At 46.2% G+C, this 18,318-nt stretch overlaps 1 protein-coding gene across 1 annotated transcript; it reads right to left on the reverse strand.

Moving 5' to 3' along the window:
* Nucleotides 1-771: 771 nt before the first annotated feature.
* On the reverse strand, nt 772-12,779 carry LOC113485387 (serine protease inhibitor Kazal-type 5-like). The gene is made up of 9 exons (XM_026858514.1): nt 12,702-12,779; nt 8,035-8,162; nt 7,460-7,526; nt 5,681-5,808; nt 5,461-5,512; nt 3,052-3,182; nt 2,372-2,453; nt 1,807-1,874; nt 772-949 (listed from the first exon to the last, which is right to left on the reverse strand). The coding sequence occupies exons 1-9, from the start codon at nt 12,777-12,779 to the stop codon at nt 772-774; spliced, it is 912 nt and encodes a 303-aa protein (XP_026714315.1).
* Between the last annotated feature and the right edge of the window lie 5,539 nt (nt 12,780-18,318).

Consider the following 18,318-nt stretch of genomic DNA (forward strand, 5'->3'; position numbering starts at 1 on the left):
GACAGAGGCTTCAGAGAGAGTTGAAGCGGTTTGCAGTGAGGTCCCTCCAGCTCCATAGAAACACATTTCCTATATCCCTTCCAAAATGTTATTTAAATTACTGTATGCAAATGCTGGAGGGACTAAAACATCAGGTCATTTTTTTTAATCATCCTAGCTCTTGACAACACCCCGTGACAGTGAAATCCACAGTTCAGTCACCTTTTTTACCATAACTTATTTTCTCTTATTAGTTTCATATTTTCCACTTTTAGCTCTATTGAAACTATTGCATTTTCTTTTCATGGAGACAAGGGAGAACAGACACCCCCATCTTCCTCCCACATTATTCCATACACAGTCATCATCTATCACTGTTTCCCCCTTTAGCACTCCCTCCCCCTGTCAAGCTTGTCCTCATCCCCTGGTCAGCTCCATCACCCTGCTCTGGCCATGCACCTTCTCAACACGTGGGGGCTGGAACTCCTCACCCACTTTGGCTACATGTGGGGGGCAGGCATCCAGCCTGAGCTCAAGACCAGCACCCCCACAGCTGATGTACTTCCAGCAGGAGCCAAGCTCACGAGCAAAACTGTCTTAGGAGGGTCCCATATGGGCACATCCAGCCCTACTCCGCTTCCCTCTGCTTCAGTGCCAGGCAGTACAGGGGCTAGCATCAGGGTACAGGTGTTTTCAGTCATTCAAACCCTTCCAAGGACACGGGGCCAAGTGAGAATATTTAGGGCCACAGCAAGAACAGGAGCAGCGGCTGGGAAAGGAGGCGTTGGGGGCTCACACTGGCAGAGGAGCACCCCATGAGAGAGGTGCCATTTCTGCCCAAACAGCTGCCATCCAAGATGCAGAAGGAGAGTTTACCAGCTGGGAGGCATCGGTGTCATCTCTGCTCTGTGCCTTGCGGCCAGGTGCCTGGTTGCAGTTTCTACCACTCTGAGCCACGGTTCCTTGTGGGCTGGCAGGGAAAGAGAGGAGAGAGGCAGCTCATCACACCACCCCTCCTGAACAGGGGGAGTACAGTGCACATTCACCCTCCCCACAGACCCCCACAGCTCTCAGGGAGCTGCTTGTGCTATGGCATCCACTCGCCCACTGGGACAGGAGAGGGCGAGAAGCCCCCCAGCCACATGCTAACAGGGAGGCAGCCAACAGCAGGACAAACCTTGCCTTGTGCACAGCACAAGTGCATCACCACCCCCAAGGGCTCTGCACTCCTGATGGCATCACTTGGTGGATGGGGAGACAAAGGGACTGCACCAGCAAAAATCAAGAAGTACCAGAGCTCCCCAGAAAAGGCTCTGAAAAAGCATCAGCCAAGTCCTACTCAGGTCCAGCAGCTATAAAAGAGTGCCTGACCAGTGCCCAAAAAGCAGTGCACCAGACACTGCCTCCAAGCTAGCAGGTGAAGATGCGTCAGGGCCAAGGCAGACACATGTGCCCTGTCAGGAGGCAGGGTTTGCTGGACAAAGGTGTCCTGAGAGGGATTTTGAGCACAGCAATCACTGATGCTTCATACACAGAAGTCAAGGCCAAAAAGGAGCAAGGGTTGCATGACAAACATCCTCACTCTGCGTCTTTTTGCCATCATCAGCTTAGCCAGTGGGAAGACGTGGTGTACTGAGCAAACACCGCAGTGTTCAATTCTCTAACCCAGACAGTGCTGCTTGTATGACACTGAAGCATTCCTGCTCCAATTAACATCCTAACCACCCCTAGGAAAAAACATGTAGATGGAAGGGGACAGAAACCAGAGCCAGGGCTTGTGGGGTGGTCGAGGGGACAGGCTGCCATCCCAGGTGCTGCTCAACTCACCCTCTGCTTGACGAGAAGGGACGGCTCTCATTCACCCCCTGCCATGACCCTGAACCACCACAGTTCTTCTGCAAAAGAGGCAGGGTCATGTTCAACAACCATAGTAACAACTTTTATACACCTAGAGAAGCAGCAAAGGTAAAGCAGCTCCTGTCCTTCCCCCTCCTCCTCCCAGACCCAGAGAATTATGGGGCTGTTCTTAGAGAGGCAGGTTTGATGCTTGCTTCATACCCACCAAATGTTATCATCTGAGGGCTTACAGGCTTGTGGGGAGTCTGAACCTGCCCTTTATCTTTCATATAGCATCACACCACCAGGGAAGCGAAAGAGACTGTTCTGTCAGGTCCAAACGTGCCTACTTTGTATGCTCATACGCAGTTCCATCCCACAAATGACTGAGGCTTTGCAATGCAACCTGCTTCTCCCCCATTGTTAGCTGGCTCCAGCATCCCAAGCAGCATGCTCACCCCAGGCTGACCACAGGCAGTCCCTGGCCATCAGGATCCCATAGACTCTCACCACCCCCTTTCCCTGAGCTCAGGGCAAGCTCCAAGCTCCATCTCACCTGTTTTGTACTCTTTGAAGCAAGTGGTTTGTTGCGCTGGGCAGTTCCACCCGACTGACCTCCTCTTTGGGCTTCTTTTTTGCTGGAAGAAGGGGAGAGGAGGAAAAGGGAATGCTATGGCAGTGCAAGTGCCGCTGGCACTCAGGGCTGCCATGTAAGCCATTATCATGCCATTAGGCACCAGCTTCCCATCTGCGGTTCCTGTTCTTGGTGGTTCTGTTACTAATTCCCACCCCTAAGCCTTCTCCCTTCTCCTCACCATTCCCACTGTACGCTACATCCTGGATCCAGGTGGCTGCTTTCATATCAGGGCTGCTTCTGCATATGCTCTATGGGAGTAGAGAGAGAGCATCTGGAAGGCAAAGTACACGCATGGGAAACTCCTCAGGAGCTTCCCACACCCAACAGTCCCCGGGAAAGGGGTTCCTCTCTATCAAACTTGCTTCTCCTCCTCTAGTCCATGCTGCTTCTCACCTGCCCCTGGGCCCTTTGCGCTGAAAGGGAAGTGGGAAGAGTGGCAATGGCCGGAGCCCTACTGCTGGAGCATCTCTCGGAGGGCCACTGGGATTCAGGACTCTCTCCCAGGCATCGCCCAGATGCAGCTCCACAGGCAGGAGCTGCAGTTTTGCAGCCGGAGGTTTCCCTCTTTGCTGTTGTTGCTCAGAGGAAGCTGTACTCACAACTTCTCAGCGCACATGAGACATTTGTTGGTGTGCTGCTTGCCAGAGGAATCCCGAACAGGGTCATTCTCCCTCGTGCAGGACAGTCGTCCACCAGCTTCAAACTGGGACCGATACTCACTGCAGTCATCCTGTGGAAGGAGGGCAACAGTTAGGGTACCCTGTCCTCTTTGCCTTATTGATCTGATTCTTAGAAACTTGGGGTTTTCTGTGAGGAAAGCATTGAACCATCACAAACGCATCACAGGAGAGCCTGCGTATGGGCAAGAGAAGAGGGTGTGCAGTACCAGACACTTAGTAGATAAGCAGAGGACTGAGTCAGAAAAATTACGGATCCTTCTGCCTGCACAGCACGTGTTGGGAGTTTTCTAATATGGTCCGACTAATTATTATTCTCCCTGTTCTCCAAAGCATGCCAGTGATGCGACCGATACAGTAATGAACTCCCTCCCACTTCTCTCAACATCCTTCATACACAGCTACAGCCTTTTCCCAGGTTGCAGCTCAGATAATAATTTCATTTACAAAGCCAGTAGTTTCTCCAAAACCAACAACACTTTGGGACATGTCGATCAAGAAGCAGCAGTTAAAACATAAAAGCACAATGTAAACATACTCAATAGTCCATGAGCAGTGGAAGGTTTTTTTGGAGAGTGGATGATTAATTTGTTCCCTGTTCAAAATTGCTATACAGAAACCTGTTATGCAACATGGATGTAAACATTTAATCCCCATAATTTCAACTATTTCAGACATGCAATAGCCAATTGCAAACAGCAAGTACAGAGAATAAGTAACTGGATCCCACTTACCCTTTGTTTTTAACACCTGAAATTTTCTGCCCATTTATAGGAGTTTTGACTAGCCTGCATTAAGGTCCTTAACAGATCACTGCCCTCATCCTTTGCTTTGCTCAGAAGTTTCCAGCACCTCATCCTCTCTGCCAGGAGAGGATTTCCCCAGCATTGTGTCCTGCTCCCATCCAGGGTACCTCAGCCTCTGGATCCTCAGCTTTGCTACTGGACTAACACTGGCAAAACAGAGTACAAAGCCTTGCACTTCTCTAGAGCCAGACTAGCCATGGGTAGGAGAGACATGATCCGCACAGGACGAGCCTGCACCTGCTGTGGCCAGCAGCCACACTGAACTGCTCCCACCAGAAATAAATGTCGCACCCCACTTCAGAGGGGCTCCCCAAGAGCCTCACTGCTTCTCCCCAACACCAGTGTGTACTCACACCCCTGTGCAGTTCAGGCAATGCTTCTCTCCCCGACAAGCCCAGGAAAGCAATCCCAGACCCTCTGTACCTTGTTCCCTGGGACCAGCCCAGCTCAGCACCCTGATCCTCCAGACAGATCTGCCTTCCCCTAATTAACCCCTCTCAAACAGTCTCCCTTTGAACCAGCATTTCTGGAGCTCTCTTAACTTCCCGGCCTCTGCTGCAGAAACCTCGCTGAGTACATACAAGACTTGCATTTGCCTTTTTCATGGCCTGTCACATCCCCGACCCACTAATAAATGCAGGGCTTTCTAATCCTTTGTCACTTCTAACCGACAAGCAGGAATTCTTGTTAATCACTGACTGTGTGATCTTGCACTGTTATTACATTTTATCTTGTTTCTATTACTCCAGGCCTCAGCGCTATCCAATTAGTTCTGAGTGATCTGCTGATCCTCTTCTGCTGCTGCCTCCCAACTTTGCCATCAGCGAATTTCTCTTATGCTTCCATTTTTTTGTGCCAGTCATTAGGAGAAGCACTGAAAGAGGATTATCCCCAAGACTGAGGCTTAAGGGGACCACACCAGTCCCTACCATAGCAGAAACTGAAAGGTAAGTGTTGGAAAACGATATTTTTTTTCCCCTTACAGAGCTGTTTTTGCCAGCAAAGCGTCAGTGTGACAGTGGCTGCAGGATGACAGGGCGCAGGTGGTGAATGGCAGCTCTGTGAGAACAAAGTTTCCAAGAAGAAAAGCTGTAACTGAGCCACAGGTCCATGGAGATAGCGCAGGGCTGAGCTCTCCTCCCAGAATACAGTGATATCTTGAGCTTTGCAGAGTTCAGATTTAGATCTTTTCACCCAGACTTTTCACCTAATTAGCACCCCCAGCAACACTGACTTCTCCACCCTTGAGCCAGTTTTCAGGACAGCACAGCACACCTGGTTTCTCACTCTGATGGGATTTGGCTGTCCCTAGATCCACAGGTCAGTAGGATAGACTGTAACATTCAGGCACAAATAGTTCACTTGAAGGATTCAAGAGCATGAGCAAGAAATAAAGAGGGAAAATGGATCTCAAAATTAAATCAGTGGAGACAGAGCAACTGAGTAGAATAATGTTGCCTTCTCTCTATCTTGGGTGAAAATTCAATAAAGTTTGATATTGACCTGCCTAATACTTTAATCTCACCTTATCTTTTCCTTGTCTGTTTTTAGATAACTTCCGCTCATTCTCTCTTTTGCTGGAAGAGAAGCAAGATGAGAAAGTGAATACCACAGTGCTCCAGGGAGCGAGAAATTTTCCCTCTCAACTGCAGGAGGGGAAAGCGATCCCATCCGCATGCATCAGCAGTTGGGTCACTCCAGCAGCCGCTTTCTCAAAAGAAAAGGCGGGTTTTTTCTCTACTCACAACTTCTCTGCACACATGATACACTTATTGCTGTGTTGTTTCCCAGAGGAATCCCGGACAGGGTCATTTTCTCTGGTGCAGGAAAGTTTCCCTTTCTTAAACAGGTCCCGAAACTCTCGGCATTCATCCTATGGAAATGCCAAAAACATGGGTTGACACAGGTATGCTGGCAGAGGGATGCATCTCCCACAAATCCACAAAGGATTATCCACCTAATGAATTACATTTCAAACACTGTTTTATTTCCTTGCGGCATAAGCCAATGGAAAGCTACAGTTTGCCTGATACGTTCTCTTAAACTATGGCCTGCAATATAAGCAGATTTGTCTTTGCATCCAGGGTAGCTTTATTTCTATTTCTAATAGGTAAGACATGCAAGAGCCTGCCTAAAGGACATAGGTTCTTCTCTAAGTATAAAAGCTACAATTTCTCAGTGAATTTTGAATGAGGAAGTCAATTTTCCCATCTCTCGTGAGAGAACATACTACCAAGAATTCTAAAATTCCCTGCACAGTAAAAAAAAAAAATGCAGCTGCAGGCATAAAAATAATCCTTGCACACATCACATTTCCAGGTGTGCTAGAGTAAGAGGTGGGCATTTTTACCTTGCACTTAACATGATGTTATGCGTTAATTGAATCAAAGCACTCTATTTCACAAAAGTCTTTTGTCACAAAACCTGCTTAAGCATTTCAACCCGGTCTTTACTTTCCTCTGAACAGATATCCTATACCTTTCAGGGCACACAAGCAGGTTTGTAGCATAAGAAACACATGCTACATATGAAGTCTTTAGCTTCTTTTATGCAGCACTTTTAAGGTTATTTGTCATGTGATCTGTAATACATTTTTTCCCCCTCCCTTTGTGTAGAGGAGATGGTTTGATAACTTATCCCAGCTTTGCAGATGGGGAAGTCAAGCCTAGAAAATTACTTGCCAAAAGCCAGACAGAAAATCTATGGCTGAACAAAGAAATTCAGTGTAGGTCTTTTCCTGACACTGTGAAACTGTCCTGATGCCTTCAGGACCACACTTTGGCAAGTCAGGTGTTTAAAAAAGATCTCCTTTAGGACAGCTGTTCTTTACAAAACCTTTAAATTGCCCAGACACACAAGAGCTACCCTGCTTAACCAGATGGAAAAATAAAAAAAGAAAAAAATAAAATCACTGCAACAAACACTATCTGATGGAAACCAATTCACTCCTATCAAGAATAAAAAACCCAAGGCTCAAAAATACAACTCCCTCCACATAAAGATCTGCTATCTAGAAAAACATCTATTGGTAAAAGAAACCAGCCAGGTGCATCAACAAGATAAACAAGGGACAATTAGAACCAGCCTGCTCCCACACCCTGCCCTAGTCAGAGCTCACATGCACCATCGCTGCTATTAATTATCTGTCAGATGCCAATGGCATGCCTTATAAACAGGCAGGTATCCTCCTCAGACTATGCTCTGGGTCAGGCGCAGACCATATTAATTGTCCGATAGGGACTAGATTGCCTGGGAGGAGTTACAAGTAGTTTTGATTTCTTTTACGGATGGCACAAAGCCTCACGCTCCTCCTGACCCTTTTCCCGAGGCAGAGCATGTTTGCCTTGCTCCCACCGCAGGCACACCGCTGGGCCTTTCCCCATCGGCCAGGCCAGCGTTTCCCACGCCACAGACAAGGAAATGCACTGGGCACGCGGGCCAGAGGCAGAAGGCACAATGCCACCTCAACACCCTGCTCCCCATCTGCCGATAAAACTGGCTTCCAGAGCGATGTTTCACCTCACCTCTCCCAAGGAATTCACGTTCCTGTTCACCTCTCCACCACTCCCTTTGTTTTTTGAGTCTCTTTCCCTGCAAGAAAGGGAGGCGTGAGTGACAAAGCAGTGTGCAGTTCTCAGACTAAAGCCAAAATAACTGGTGATTAAAGGCCCATCCTGCCAACCCCACCTCCCCATTGCGCAAGGGAGGACAGACCAGCGCCGGCGCTCCAGCTCAGTGAGACATGCCCAGGGTGTTTAGCATCTCCATATTGGGGGCATTTTGCCATCCTTTCTCTCCTCCTAACATCCAGGTGTTTCCATCCTATTAAACACCATCTATGGAAACAAGGAACTCAATCCCTGTATGTTTTCACTGTGGATTTGCTCCACGCACCCTGTGGTGCATGTCCCCACCCCCATGTGATGAGCCAGAGGGAATTGCTGGGTTGACAAGTTTGCTGAAGAGCTACTAACTGGTCTGTCTGGCCCAGGAGTATGATTTTACAACACAAAGCCTCCCGAGGTGGCTACGGGAGGAGAGGACGTGCTACAGATAGAGAGGATGGTTGCTGGAGACAGCATGGGCAGCCGATACTCACATCAGTCTTTGGCACATCAGGCACTTGTTGAGGTCTGCTTTGCCATCTGGGCTGCTGACAGGCTCTTTGTTGGTGGGACAGGAAAACTTCCCACTGCGCAGAAGTGACCAAATTTTCATGCACTCACTCTGAAAAGCACAGAGGAGGACAGTCAGTGGAGATTCCCTCAGAGGCCATCAAGATCCCGAGAACAGTTTGTTCAAATTTAAGCTTTTCTGGGTGGGCTACGTGCTCTTGACAGCAATAATCTGTTCACACCAGGCCTGAAGCTACCACACCCCTCAACCTCATCCCTCACCACACATCACGTGTGGTACAGGCTGCTCCCAGAGCCCCACTCGTGGCTCCTGGGGCAGAAAAGACGAGAAAGTTCAAAACCCGTTGCAAGGGCCATTATTCATCGGAAAAGGAATACATATTTAATTTGCATACATCTGCAAATTGCTACCTGCTGCAGGGAAGGACTTATAAAGTTAGTCAAGAGCGGAAAATGTAGCCCTAGAAGTGCCAGTGGGATGCAAGAGTAATGAATCGACCAGAGTGACTGAAGAGCAATTCAGGTGCAAGACTGAAGCACAGAAAAGTACCGTCCTCTTAGGAGGCAAAGCAGTAATATTGTGTAATGCTGCAGCAACCAATTGTCTCTTCTGCTGGGTAACTGAAATGCAGACTAGGGAGAATCAATGAACCATTAAGTTATTTTTGGCTACTATGTTTTCCAAAAGGGTCTTTACTAAGAAGAGGCAAGCTTTTTTTGATTAAAATATGAACGGAGCTGACTTCTCAGTCATTGAATCAAATAATTTTCCAAGGCCCAAAGGACTTGCCTTAATTCTTTTAATTATCAAACTCAGGAATTATCAGAAGCAGGGGTTTCTGCTGGATCAGAAGCAAAATTCTGAAATATCATTAGAAATATAATTCATGCCATTTCTAACTTCATCTCATGAGATTTCCAGCCCAGAGCTGTTCAGATACGTCCTCAGCATAGCACACCAAACATACACTGCCAGCTAGAGCCACTGCTGTATTACAAAATATAGTCTGTAAACACAGAGAAATTCACTGCTTTTTCCACTGAAAGAGCATTATGACATCTACGTATAGTCCGTCTAAATGACTTTGCTCAGAGCATGCATTAAGCAGTGTAGTTGGCAAAACAAAAGGAGAATCAGAATAGAAAAGGTTGGACTTGCCTTAATCGAAGCTTGGCTGGCAACATCTGCGACAGAAAAACCAACAATGAAACCATACAAAATCTTTGAAGGGAAATTTTAAATCAAAAGCATTTAATTAAAATACTTGATGCAGTTTCCTAATCCACCCAAATACCTCTAGATAAAAGCTAATCCAATGCATTATTGTACACTGATAGAAAGGACTGGGCATTAGAGACTTTCTGGAACATTGCACTTTTTGTCATTCAAATGCAAAAGCAAATCCATTTTTTGCATCTTTGTGTCCCCTTTCACTGTGTTACTTTTCTCAAGTTTAAAATCCAAGTTCCAAGGATGGTTTAGCAACTCTCTATTCTACCCCACTGCCTTGGTAGTTGTATCAACCTTACAAAAGTATTTTTTACTTTCTTCATCTTCACTTAAAATTGGGATACCAGAGCTAGGCTGTATCATTGTCCAAAACTTCAAATTCCTTTTCAAGGCCCATTCCATTTGCAATACTTCACATAAATTACCAAATTAATAATTAGTCAACTGATACATGTTTCTTTCTACTAAGCTACTTAGAGCTAGTATAATAAGTTTCATCCTTTTGTCTTGCATCATCAGCGGCATCATGGGGAACCATCAAGAAATCCTCCCTTAGCAATTTTTCAGTAGAAATAGGCAGTAAAGTGAAAGACCACTGCATCAAGCCTAAACTCCTGCCGAAATCTGTCTGTTGTAACCATATAAAAATTCATTCCTTAGTAAGTGTTGACAAGAAATTCCTATTTTTCTGATTTTACCAAAAACTGTATTGCACTTTTGTTCAAAGTCAAGCTTTTAATGCAAAAATTCAGTCTGGTTGGAGACTTGCATTCCTTCACTTAGACAGATGGGGGGTTGTTTTTTTCGTTTGCTCTTAAACTGTTAACTCTACTAAAAATAGACACTTTTACCTATCAGTAGAACTTCACCATTTTCACATGCAAGAGAAAAAGCCATTATCAAGAATGGGTTATAGCAAACCAATACGAGTAGTACAGTAAAAAAATTATGGCCTTCTCATTATATCACTATACTTTTTAAAAAACAAGGGCTCTCTAATCCTCTATCTGTCTTTACAGGAACTCCCAGGCTCTGTCCTCCTTCAGTCCCAGATTTTAGCACAGAGAACATCAGAAGTTACTAACCTGAAAAGAAGCAGAAAAATGCCAGAGCAAGGACCACCGAGGCACCTTCTAGTTTCATGGTGAGGGTGGCAGCTGTTTGCCTGTGTTGACTCTATTAGCGCATTGCTCAATGAAACCCAAAGAAAGGGCTCAGGTCAGATCACATATATATAGATGACCAGATCCTCCGCCTTCATTATGACATAATCTTCCCAAGAACCATCATTAGTTGCAAAAACCAGTTTGATGACAGTAGCTCTAAACTCTAATGATCCCATTAACACAATTAATTTCCATAAGGATGGGGCACATTTGAGTCACTCCCTGTATTTTGTCAAGGTAATAAAATTATAAATAGATCATTTTGGTTTCCCCACAGAGGGAGAAGAATTCTCGCCATCTTTAGGGTGGTTCATAAGACAGAGGTACCCCAGTAGCACACCACTAATACCCTTTCATATCTCAACAAAATAGCTGAAAGGGTTTTATTTTAATAACTTGGCTTCAGGAGAGACAAGAGGAGGGCCACGTCACCCAAGACCTCTGGAAGTCAGTCTGCTTTTATTAAAGCACCTCAGTATGAACCTGAATAGTAAATATTCAGGCAAGGCTGAAAAACATCAAGTTTGAGGCCTTGTTCAAATTCTTTGAGTTTGATGCCACAGTTCACATAGCAGCTGTGCTAATGAGAAAACCATACTGCTGAATCCTCAATCCCTTCCCTGTTTATCCCTGTTGTCTTCAGAAAAAAAATGTAGTGTTATTAGCAAAAACCTTTCCTCAGTCCACATGAGACCTGGCAAACCATACAGATACTGCTCTTTAAGCAGATCAGTGCTCACAGAGATGTTTTTTTCTTGATGCTAAAGGGTCCAGCAAAGTAGCCCTGCTCAGGTCTCTCCTGAAGAAGAGATAAAAAATGAAGGTTGTAAGCCTGTGCAGCATTTCCCAAGAGACTCAGAGGAAAATAAAGATGACATCAAAGTTTTGGAATGTGATTTATGTGGAAAGAAGCCGTGTGCTTTGTTCTCCAGTAAAAAAGAGGAGAATTTGGAGAGAGAAGTCATTTGCAAGGTTTGAAACAGGTGGATAAATGAGAGAGTCAAGCAGCCCAGAGCAATGAGGGGCTTGAGCAAAGGCAAGCAGGCTGCAGCTGTGCAGAGAGGCAGGTCATCACCATCTGAGGAAGAAAACATACTTCTGCATGACATATTTGTTTGGCCAAACAGGCCAACACAGCTCCATATAAATCTTTATAATAAATTGCTGCCACATGTTTCTCAGATCAGAATAGTTGTTCCTGTTCACAAGTGGAGCCAAAGCCAAGTAAGTAGAGTCCTAATTTGGTGTGTGGTCATCCCTGACATTTCATTTCAACTCAAACTGAAATCATGTGCAGGTTCACAGTGGAGAGTTTGGAACAGAGAAGTAAACTGCCTGAGGTCATACAGATGGTTCGTGACAGATCTGAAGAGTTGTGTGCTGCCCTGAATCATAATTTCTGTATGTGTATTTGGTCATGGAATTAGAGGGGAGGCCAACAGGAAGAGAAGAAAACTAACCTGATATAGCATGTCTTGGTAAATCCTTGGGAGAGATTAAAAAAGATCCAGAATAGAAAAAAAAAAAAAAAAATAGAGCTGGAAATCTATTTGAAGAACAAAACCAAAAGACATCATTTGTTACTGGGGTGTCTTCCCATGAGTCAGCCATGAGGTGATAAGGTTTGGAGAGGGGAGGTGCACTTCTTAATGGGTTTTCTTTTTAAAATTTTCTTTTCCTCCAAAAGCTCTATTTCCCTAGAGAAGTGAAACAATTCCTTGATTTAAGACAGCTAGATGACCACCCTGTTCCTGAAGGAGGTACAGTAGGTACCAGACCCAGTCAGACTGGCCAGGTGAGAGCAGCTCCCAGCCTGGCTGTGTAGACAGAGTCCAGGGAGAGGAGAGAGGTCCTGACCCCAGATGGGTCCTGTGACCACCACATCTCTCCCATCATCCCACCACTGCAGCACCCTGTCCACCAGCTATACCCACACTGACCTGTGGGAGGAGGTTAGAATGACCCAAACACAACCAAAACCATGTTCAGTACCAAACCTAGTAAAAAAAAAAAAAAAGAGAAGGATTTTCCTCCCAATTACTACTGCATAACTACAGCCTCCTAACAAAACAGTTGTGGTATGAAATGCAGTGACAGGGGATGGGTAGAACCCTGCAGAGCCATATGGTTTGAAGGATTTTCTCCTGTGTGCTTGACTTACAAAAGGAAACCTGAGCAGAATAATGAGGGATGACAGCAAGTGTGTATTAAACATAAATCTTGTCTGACTCACTCGATTGCCTTTATTGATGGATTTACACAATAAAGTCTCAATCCTGCACTGGAATCCAGAGAGCCCGTTAATTTCCATAGGAGTTTGTATTGCAGGATCAGATCTGTAGGAGAGATGATCCTGATGCTTTAGCAATGGGTTTAGTACAGCACCTAGCTACTCTTAATTTAAAAATGATGACAAACAGCTGAAAAGCAATATGCCACGGAAAGAAGCAGCTGAGAGCAAGATGATATATTACAAAGACCCCTTTGTTCATGTCTCAGTTAAAATTTTGGAAAAGTAAACAGCATGTAATGATTTTATGCCTGGTAGGAAGCTCCCACTGTGTCCTTTCCACCACGTTCTCCTAGAAAAACAGGATAAAAATAATCATGGAGGAGCAACTAGGAAGATGCAAGGGGAAATGGAGCATAACATGAAATTAGGGCAAACTCTCATCAGGGGGAAACCCTGATTGTGCGGAGTCCTAGGGACAAAGTCCTACAGCCACTGAGCTGGGCCAGCACCATGGTAGGCAGGGCACAGCCACAGGGGACATTCACCTCTTTCCTTGTCAGGGGCCTGAGGAGAATGTGGAAGGGAGCCAATGAGCAGCCAAATGATTCACACCCCTATTAGTGATGAACAAGCTTACACTCCCTTTCCTATAACAATTCTCCCATTTTCTGATGTTCCCACATTTCACTCCTTCACGGGCTCTGCCTGCACAGGAATGTATCTATAGATATATTTACACAAATAATTGAGATGCCTTGTCCACTCAGAAAATTGTTTTTCTTCCCTTTAGTGACATGGAACTGTTCTGCATGTGGGATCACCACTTTTCTAAGGAGTTTAGCATCACTTAGGAATGTTTTTGTAAAGGGAAAGCTTCCTGGAAGTATAACTGGTTGGGTTTTTTTGTTTGTTGGGGTTTGGTTGTTTGTGTGGTTTAGTTGGGGGAGGGAGGGAAGGGAGCAGGTCAGGGTTTGCTTGGGGTTGGGTTTTTTTTTTCCTTTGGTTGGTGGTCTGGGCTTTTTAAACCATCTCTGCTTTGGTTGCACTTCATTGTTTGAATGAAGAGGTTGTAGAGAACTGGAGATGAGTCCCTTTAACCAAGCAGTAAGCAATAGGACAAGAGGAAATGGCCTCAAATTGCACCAGGGAAGGTTTAGACAGGATATTAGGAAGCATTTCTTTACAGAAGGAGTTGTTGGGCGTTGGAATGGGCTGCCCAGGGCAGTGGTGGAGTCCCCATCCCTGGAGGGGTTTAAGTCAGGTCGACACAGCACTGAGGGATCTGGTGTAGTTGGGAACTGTCAGTGTTAGGTCAGTGGTTGGACGGGATCATCTTCAAGGTCTTTTCCAACCTAGACAATTCTATGATTCTGTGAATGCCAGTCTCCAGCCCAAGTAACGCTAAGGGTGCCCTCAACACTTGAGAATGTGTGCTGTGCAGCTCCTTTTTCACACACAGAGCAAGGAAATGCTTTGGCTCAGGTCTCCAAAGCCACCACAGCAGGACAAAATGAGCCCTGATAAGGATCTGCAGCCCATGTTTCACCTACTTTGGCACCGCTGCCAGGGACAGTCCCCTTTACAGCACTATTTGCCTTTCTTGTTTTCCCCCCACTGGAAAACTTGCATCTCTGCAACCAGTGCTGTGGCTTTGGTGTCATCAACATTACTCTCAGCAAGCAAATGGGACTTTACTCAACATCACTGCTGGGTCCTTAGACCAGACTGGAAAAGCAACACGTGCTTGAGTCTGTGCTGCCAATGCTGCTCGCTCTTCTTCCTGAGTGCCAGCCAAGATCACACCACCACAACCCTTCACAGCCTCACAGGTCCCAGCATATGCTCTCAGGTGGTTTGCGCTCTGTCATCTCTCCAGGTGCCCTGTTCACACCAGCACAGGCAGCCTTCGAGACTAGGTCACATCCCCTGCTCTCCTCCAGGGAAGTGAGCTCCTGTATCACTAGGAAAACTGCATCCCACTTATAAAACCAATGACATGCCTATATTCCCACCATCGTTGTCCTTTTTTGTCCTGACACACTTTTTACCTCCCTGCCATCTCTCTTCCCCTTCAGAGGAAGGAACCCCATCAGTACCACCGCTTAACACTTAATTTCTCTGAAATATTTAAACTTCTCTGTTTTCCAGCCAACCACTTCACCCCTCTCACAACCCAGAGATCCTCTGCACTAAGCGGCATGGTTGTTTGGCAAATTTAACAAAGGAAACGCAGACTAGGTGGCATTTTGCTTCACAGCCAAAGCAGAGTCCAGAGTTCTCAATTTCAGCAGTGTTCCATGAGTTACACCTCCAAAGTGAGGAATTTCAAAATGCAGGGACTTCAGAGACACTCATTTTTAATCAGTCTCTCAGCATTATTAACACTTCAGGTTCAGAGCAAGCAGCCCCTTGCAGCCCACTTTGGGCTCATCTGCAGCTGTCAAATAACAAATATCAAGGGAAGACTATTGTGCTGCCATGCTAACGTGGCAAGCTAACACAGCCTTTGGGGCTGCATCTGCGTAAGTGTTGCCCACAGAGGTGGTCTGTTCTTCACATCTTGCCTAGTGCCTTGGGAAAGGACTCATCTCTGCTGTCAACCACCCCATGAAGATGGCTTTCTGCCCCCCAGAGACACCCAGTTATGCACTCATCCTGGGCTAGACCCTGCTGCAAGAAGAGCTACGAGTCTCACACATCTCAGCACAACTTGGGAGACACCTCATCCTCACACATCCCATGCAAGAACAACATTGATGACACGGGACAAAGCTCTTCTGCTTTCATGAATTTTTGTGACCAAAACCTAGTTGCTGATCATTCAACATTCAGCCCCAAGCTAATAGAAAAGAGTCTGAGTTTCTGGTCTGTGATAACCACGCCTCAGAGCTCCTCTATTTATACCTACTGCTGCTGCAGCTCTCGGGTGAGTGCTGCCCAGATCTCCAGGGAAAACAGTCTTGGTCATCCTGAAATTCCAATGCCACTGCAGGTACCCGAAGTCTACACCATGGTCCTTTCCCTTCAGTCAGGATGAACTTCTTGAGCCCAGAGCAAAGCTCCAACAGCCTGACTCAGTGAAAAGTCTGTCCCAAACGGCTGCTCATTTCCACCGCTGTTGGGTACAACCCAGCTCAGCAGCACAGCAGCTGACTCTTCACCAGGCTGCATCGCTGCAAGTGCAAATTCAGTAGTGGAGTGTGTTAACTCTCAGCATCCTGGAACACTATTCCCTCTCTGGTGGCTCACCAAGGAGAGTGAACTGCCAGAGGCCAGGAGAGGAATGACAGGAATTTCCTGATTTCATCCGCCTTTGACAATCAGGTGCACAGCGAGTCCTGTGCAACTTAGAGCATGTGGAGCCTCAGCAAAAAACATTTCAGAAACATGTCCAGAGCATGACAAAAAGCTTTACTGAAGAATAAAACACACTCTGGAAAAAAAAAAAAACAAAACACACACAACTGTGTCAAGTGGACTTACTGCATCAGAAGGAAAGAAAGTGGATAAACTTAATTTGTATCAGCTACTTTGCAAATCTCTGTGCACCAAGAGCATCTTCCCCTAAATTCAACATCTACTGCATCCTCCTATGGACCCAGTGTCTCATGGGTCATGACCTTCCCTGTCACCAGGTTTCCTGTCCTGCCCAAATCTACCTTTTAGCTCTGATCCAAAAAGTCACAAAAAGCATCTTGGGTTATTAACTGTCTTGCACACCATTTGTATGTCCCTCAGCACAGAAAGGTCCTGGGTCTCCTTGTCAAATCTGCAATGCAATGGCAGCAATTTCCAGCACTCTGCTTGAACCAGTCTGGGCCTCATCTTTGCAACCCTTCCCAGGCCATGAGCCACCATGACATGCGGCTGACTGTCCTGGACAGGCCTTTGTCACTGCTGACTTAGCTTGCCAGTGCCAGGGAGGAGGGGGAAATGAATCAGGAAGTGAGCAAGAGGGGTATATCCAAAAGGCAGGGATGGGGCCAACGTTGGATGATCACAGTAATAGCATGTAACACATGCCATCTTCAAAGGACTAATGAATCCCTACGAGGTTTCCCTGTTATTATTTGCATTTCATAGATGGGTACATTAAGATGCAGAAGGCTGCATTATCCTCTGGGTCACACCTACTTCAGTCCATTCATCCCTGGTCTTACATTGGAACTCACCCCTGTGGTGAGAGAGATCCTCCCACAAGTCAAAACAACAATGCTATCTCTCACTCAGGCCTGGTACAGGAATCACTAGTATCAGCTATGGTCTGGCTTGCATGGCACACCAGCCAGACTGGTCCTATTGATCTCTCCTGGCCTTGAAAACTGATCACTTCTTCCCTCCCATCAGGCTGAATGGTACAAGAAGCTCTCGCCTCCTGCTAGTTTGGATTTTTTTATATATACTTTTTTTTCTGGACGTGAAATATAAGACAGAGGAATCCAGAGAGATGCATCCAAGTGTCTAACACACCATCCAGTGTCATTCCACCCACCAGTCTCAGTCTGCCTGTGGAAAGGTCCCACCTTCCAGCCAGGAGCCTCCCCGCAGCTCAACAACTTTTGTCCACAGAAGAATGAAGCTGCCCTGGGAAGCTGCACTCACTGGGAGAGCAAAGTTGCTCCCCAAGCTATAACCAATGCCATGTGGGGTTGGGGATGCTGGAATCAGTCTCTGCATTCAGAGGGAGATCCAGCATCGAAGCAACGAGCTCTCCCCGCCAACTCTGGGGAAGCAGCCTGCCATTCCTACTGTCAACGCTTTCCAGGGCAGTATTTGCTCACTGAAAATTGTTAGGCTGGAGTTGGGTTTTGATCTACAAGGCCTCAGCAACTAACATCTGCACAGTGAAAAGATTTCTCATGGCAAAGCACCACGACATCCCACAGAGCTGCAAAGGACTTGCAGCCTCGGAAGGCCACCAAGATCTCTGCTCTGATGGGCCTTACCAGAGCTAGCTGATTTCACCTCAGTTAACAGTATTTGTAGCTTAGATAAGGGTAATCAAAATCTCATCATTCAGGGCGTAAACTGATCGCCTGCAGGGGTTAGAAAGGAATTTTACTTCATGTGCAGCATTGCATAACCGCCTAGATTCATTGTGGGTATTTTCCAGCCTCTGCCGAGCACCAGCCATGGGCCACAGCTAGAAGCGAAGCATGGCACACCGGCTGAAAAGCCAGAGTCGTCATGCAAAAAAACACAGCCCTATTGTTTGGGAACAAAGTAGAATTTTTTCTGACTCTGGCTTCAACTCACACATGGAAATAAAAGACAATGACTGTCACTGGGCTACTGAAACAGCAGAATTTCAACAGAGGAAGAAAAAAATCTGTCCTGAGATTATTTTCCTGTGGACAGCAAGAAAAGTGCCTGGAGAGTCCATAAGCACAATGCACAAAGGATTACAAAGGACAAAATGACCCGTTTGAGTAACACTGCCCCATCCTGTGCTGCCACAGCTGGACCCTGTAAGTGCTGCTCCAATGAGGGGAGCCAACAACCTGCCTCCAGTGAGGACTGAACCCTTCCATGTCACACAACAACCCTCATCACCAGCCATCCCCACCTGAACAACAAGGGACAAGAACATAGTGTTTTTCTCTCTGCAAAATTATTA

The sequence above is a fragment of the Athene cunicularia genome, assembly GCF_003259725.1.
Source record: "Athene cunicularia isolate RWA chromosome 13 unlocalized genomic scaffold, athCun1 chr13_part1, whole genome shotgun sequence".
NCBI lineage: Eukaryota > Metazoa > Chordata > Aves > Strigiformes > Strigidae > Athene > Athene cunicularia.

Bases quoted from the DNA above. Each gene is read 5' to 3' on its own strand.
- LOC113485387 (XM_026858514.1), bottom strand. From the start codon at position 12,779: ATGGAAATTAACGGGCTCTCTGGATTCCAGTGCAGGATTGAGACTTTA. The intron at 5,513-5,680 runs GTGAGTAGAGAA...CTTCTCTTCCAG, and splicing joins ATCATGTGTGCAGAGAAGTT to CAAAAGAGAGAATGAGCGGA. The intron at 3,183-5,460 runs GTGAGATTAAAG...CTCCTTCCACAG, and splicing joins ACAGACAAGGAAAAGATAAG to GATGACTGCAGTGAGTATCG.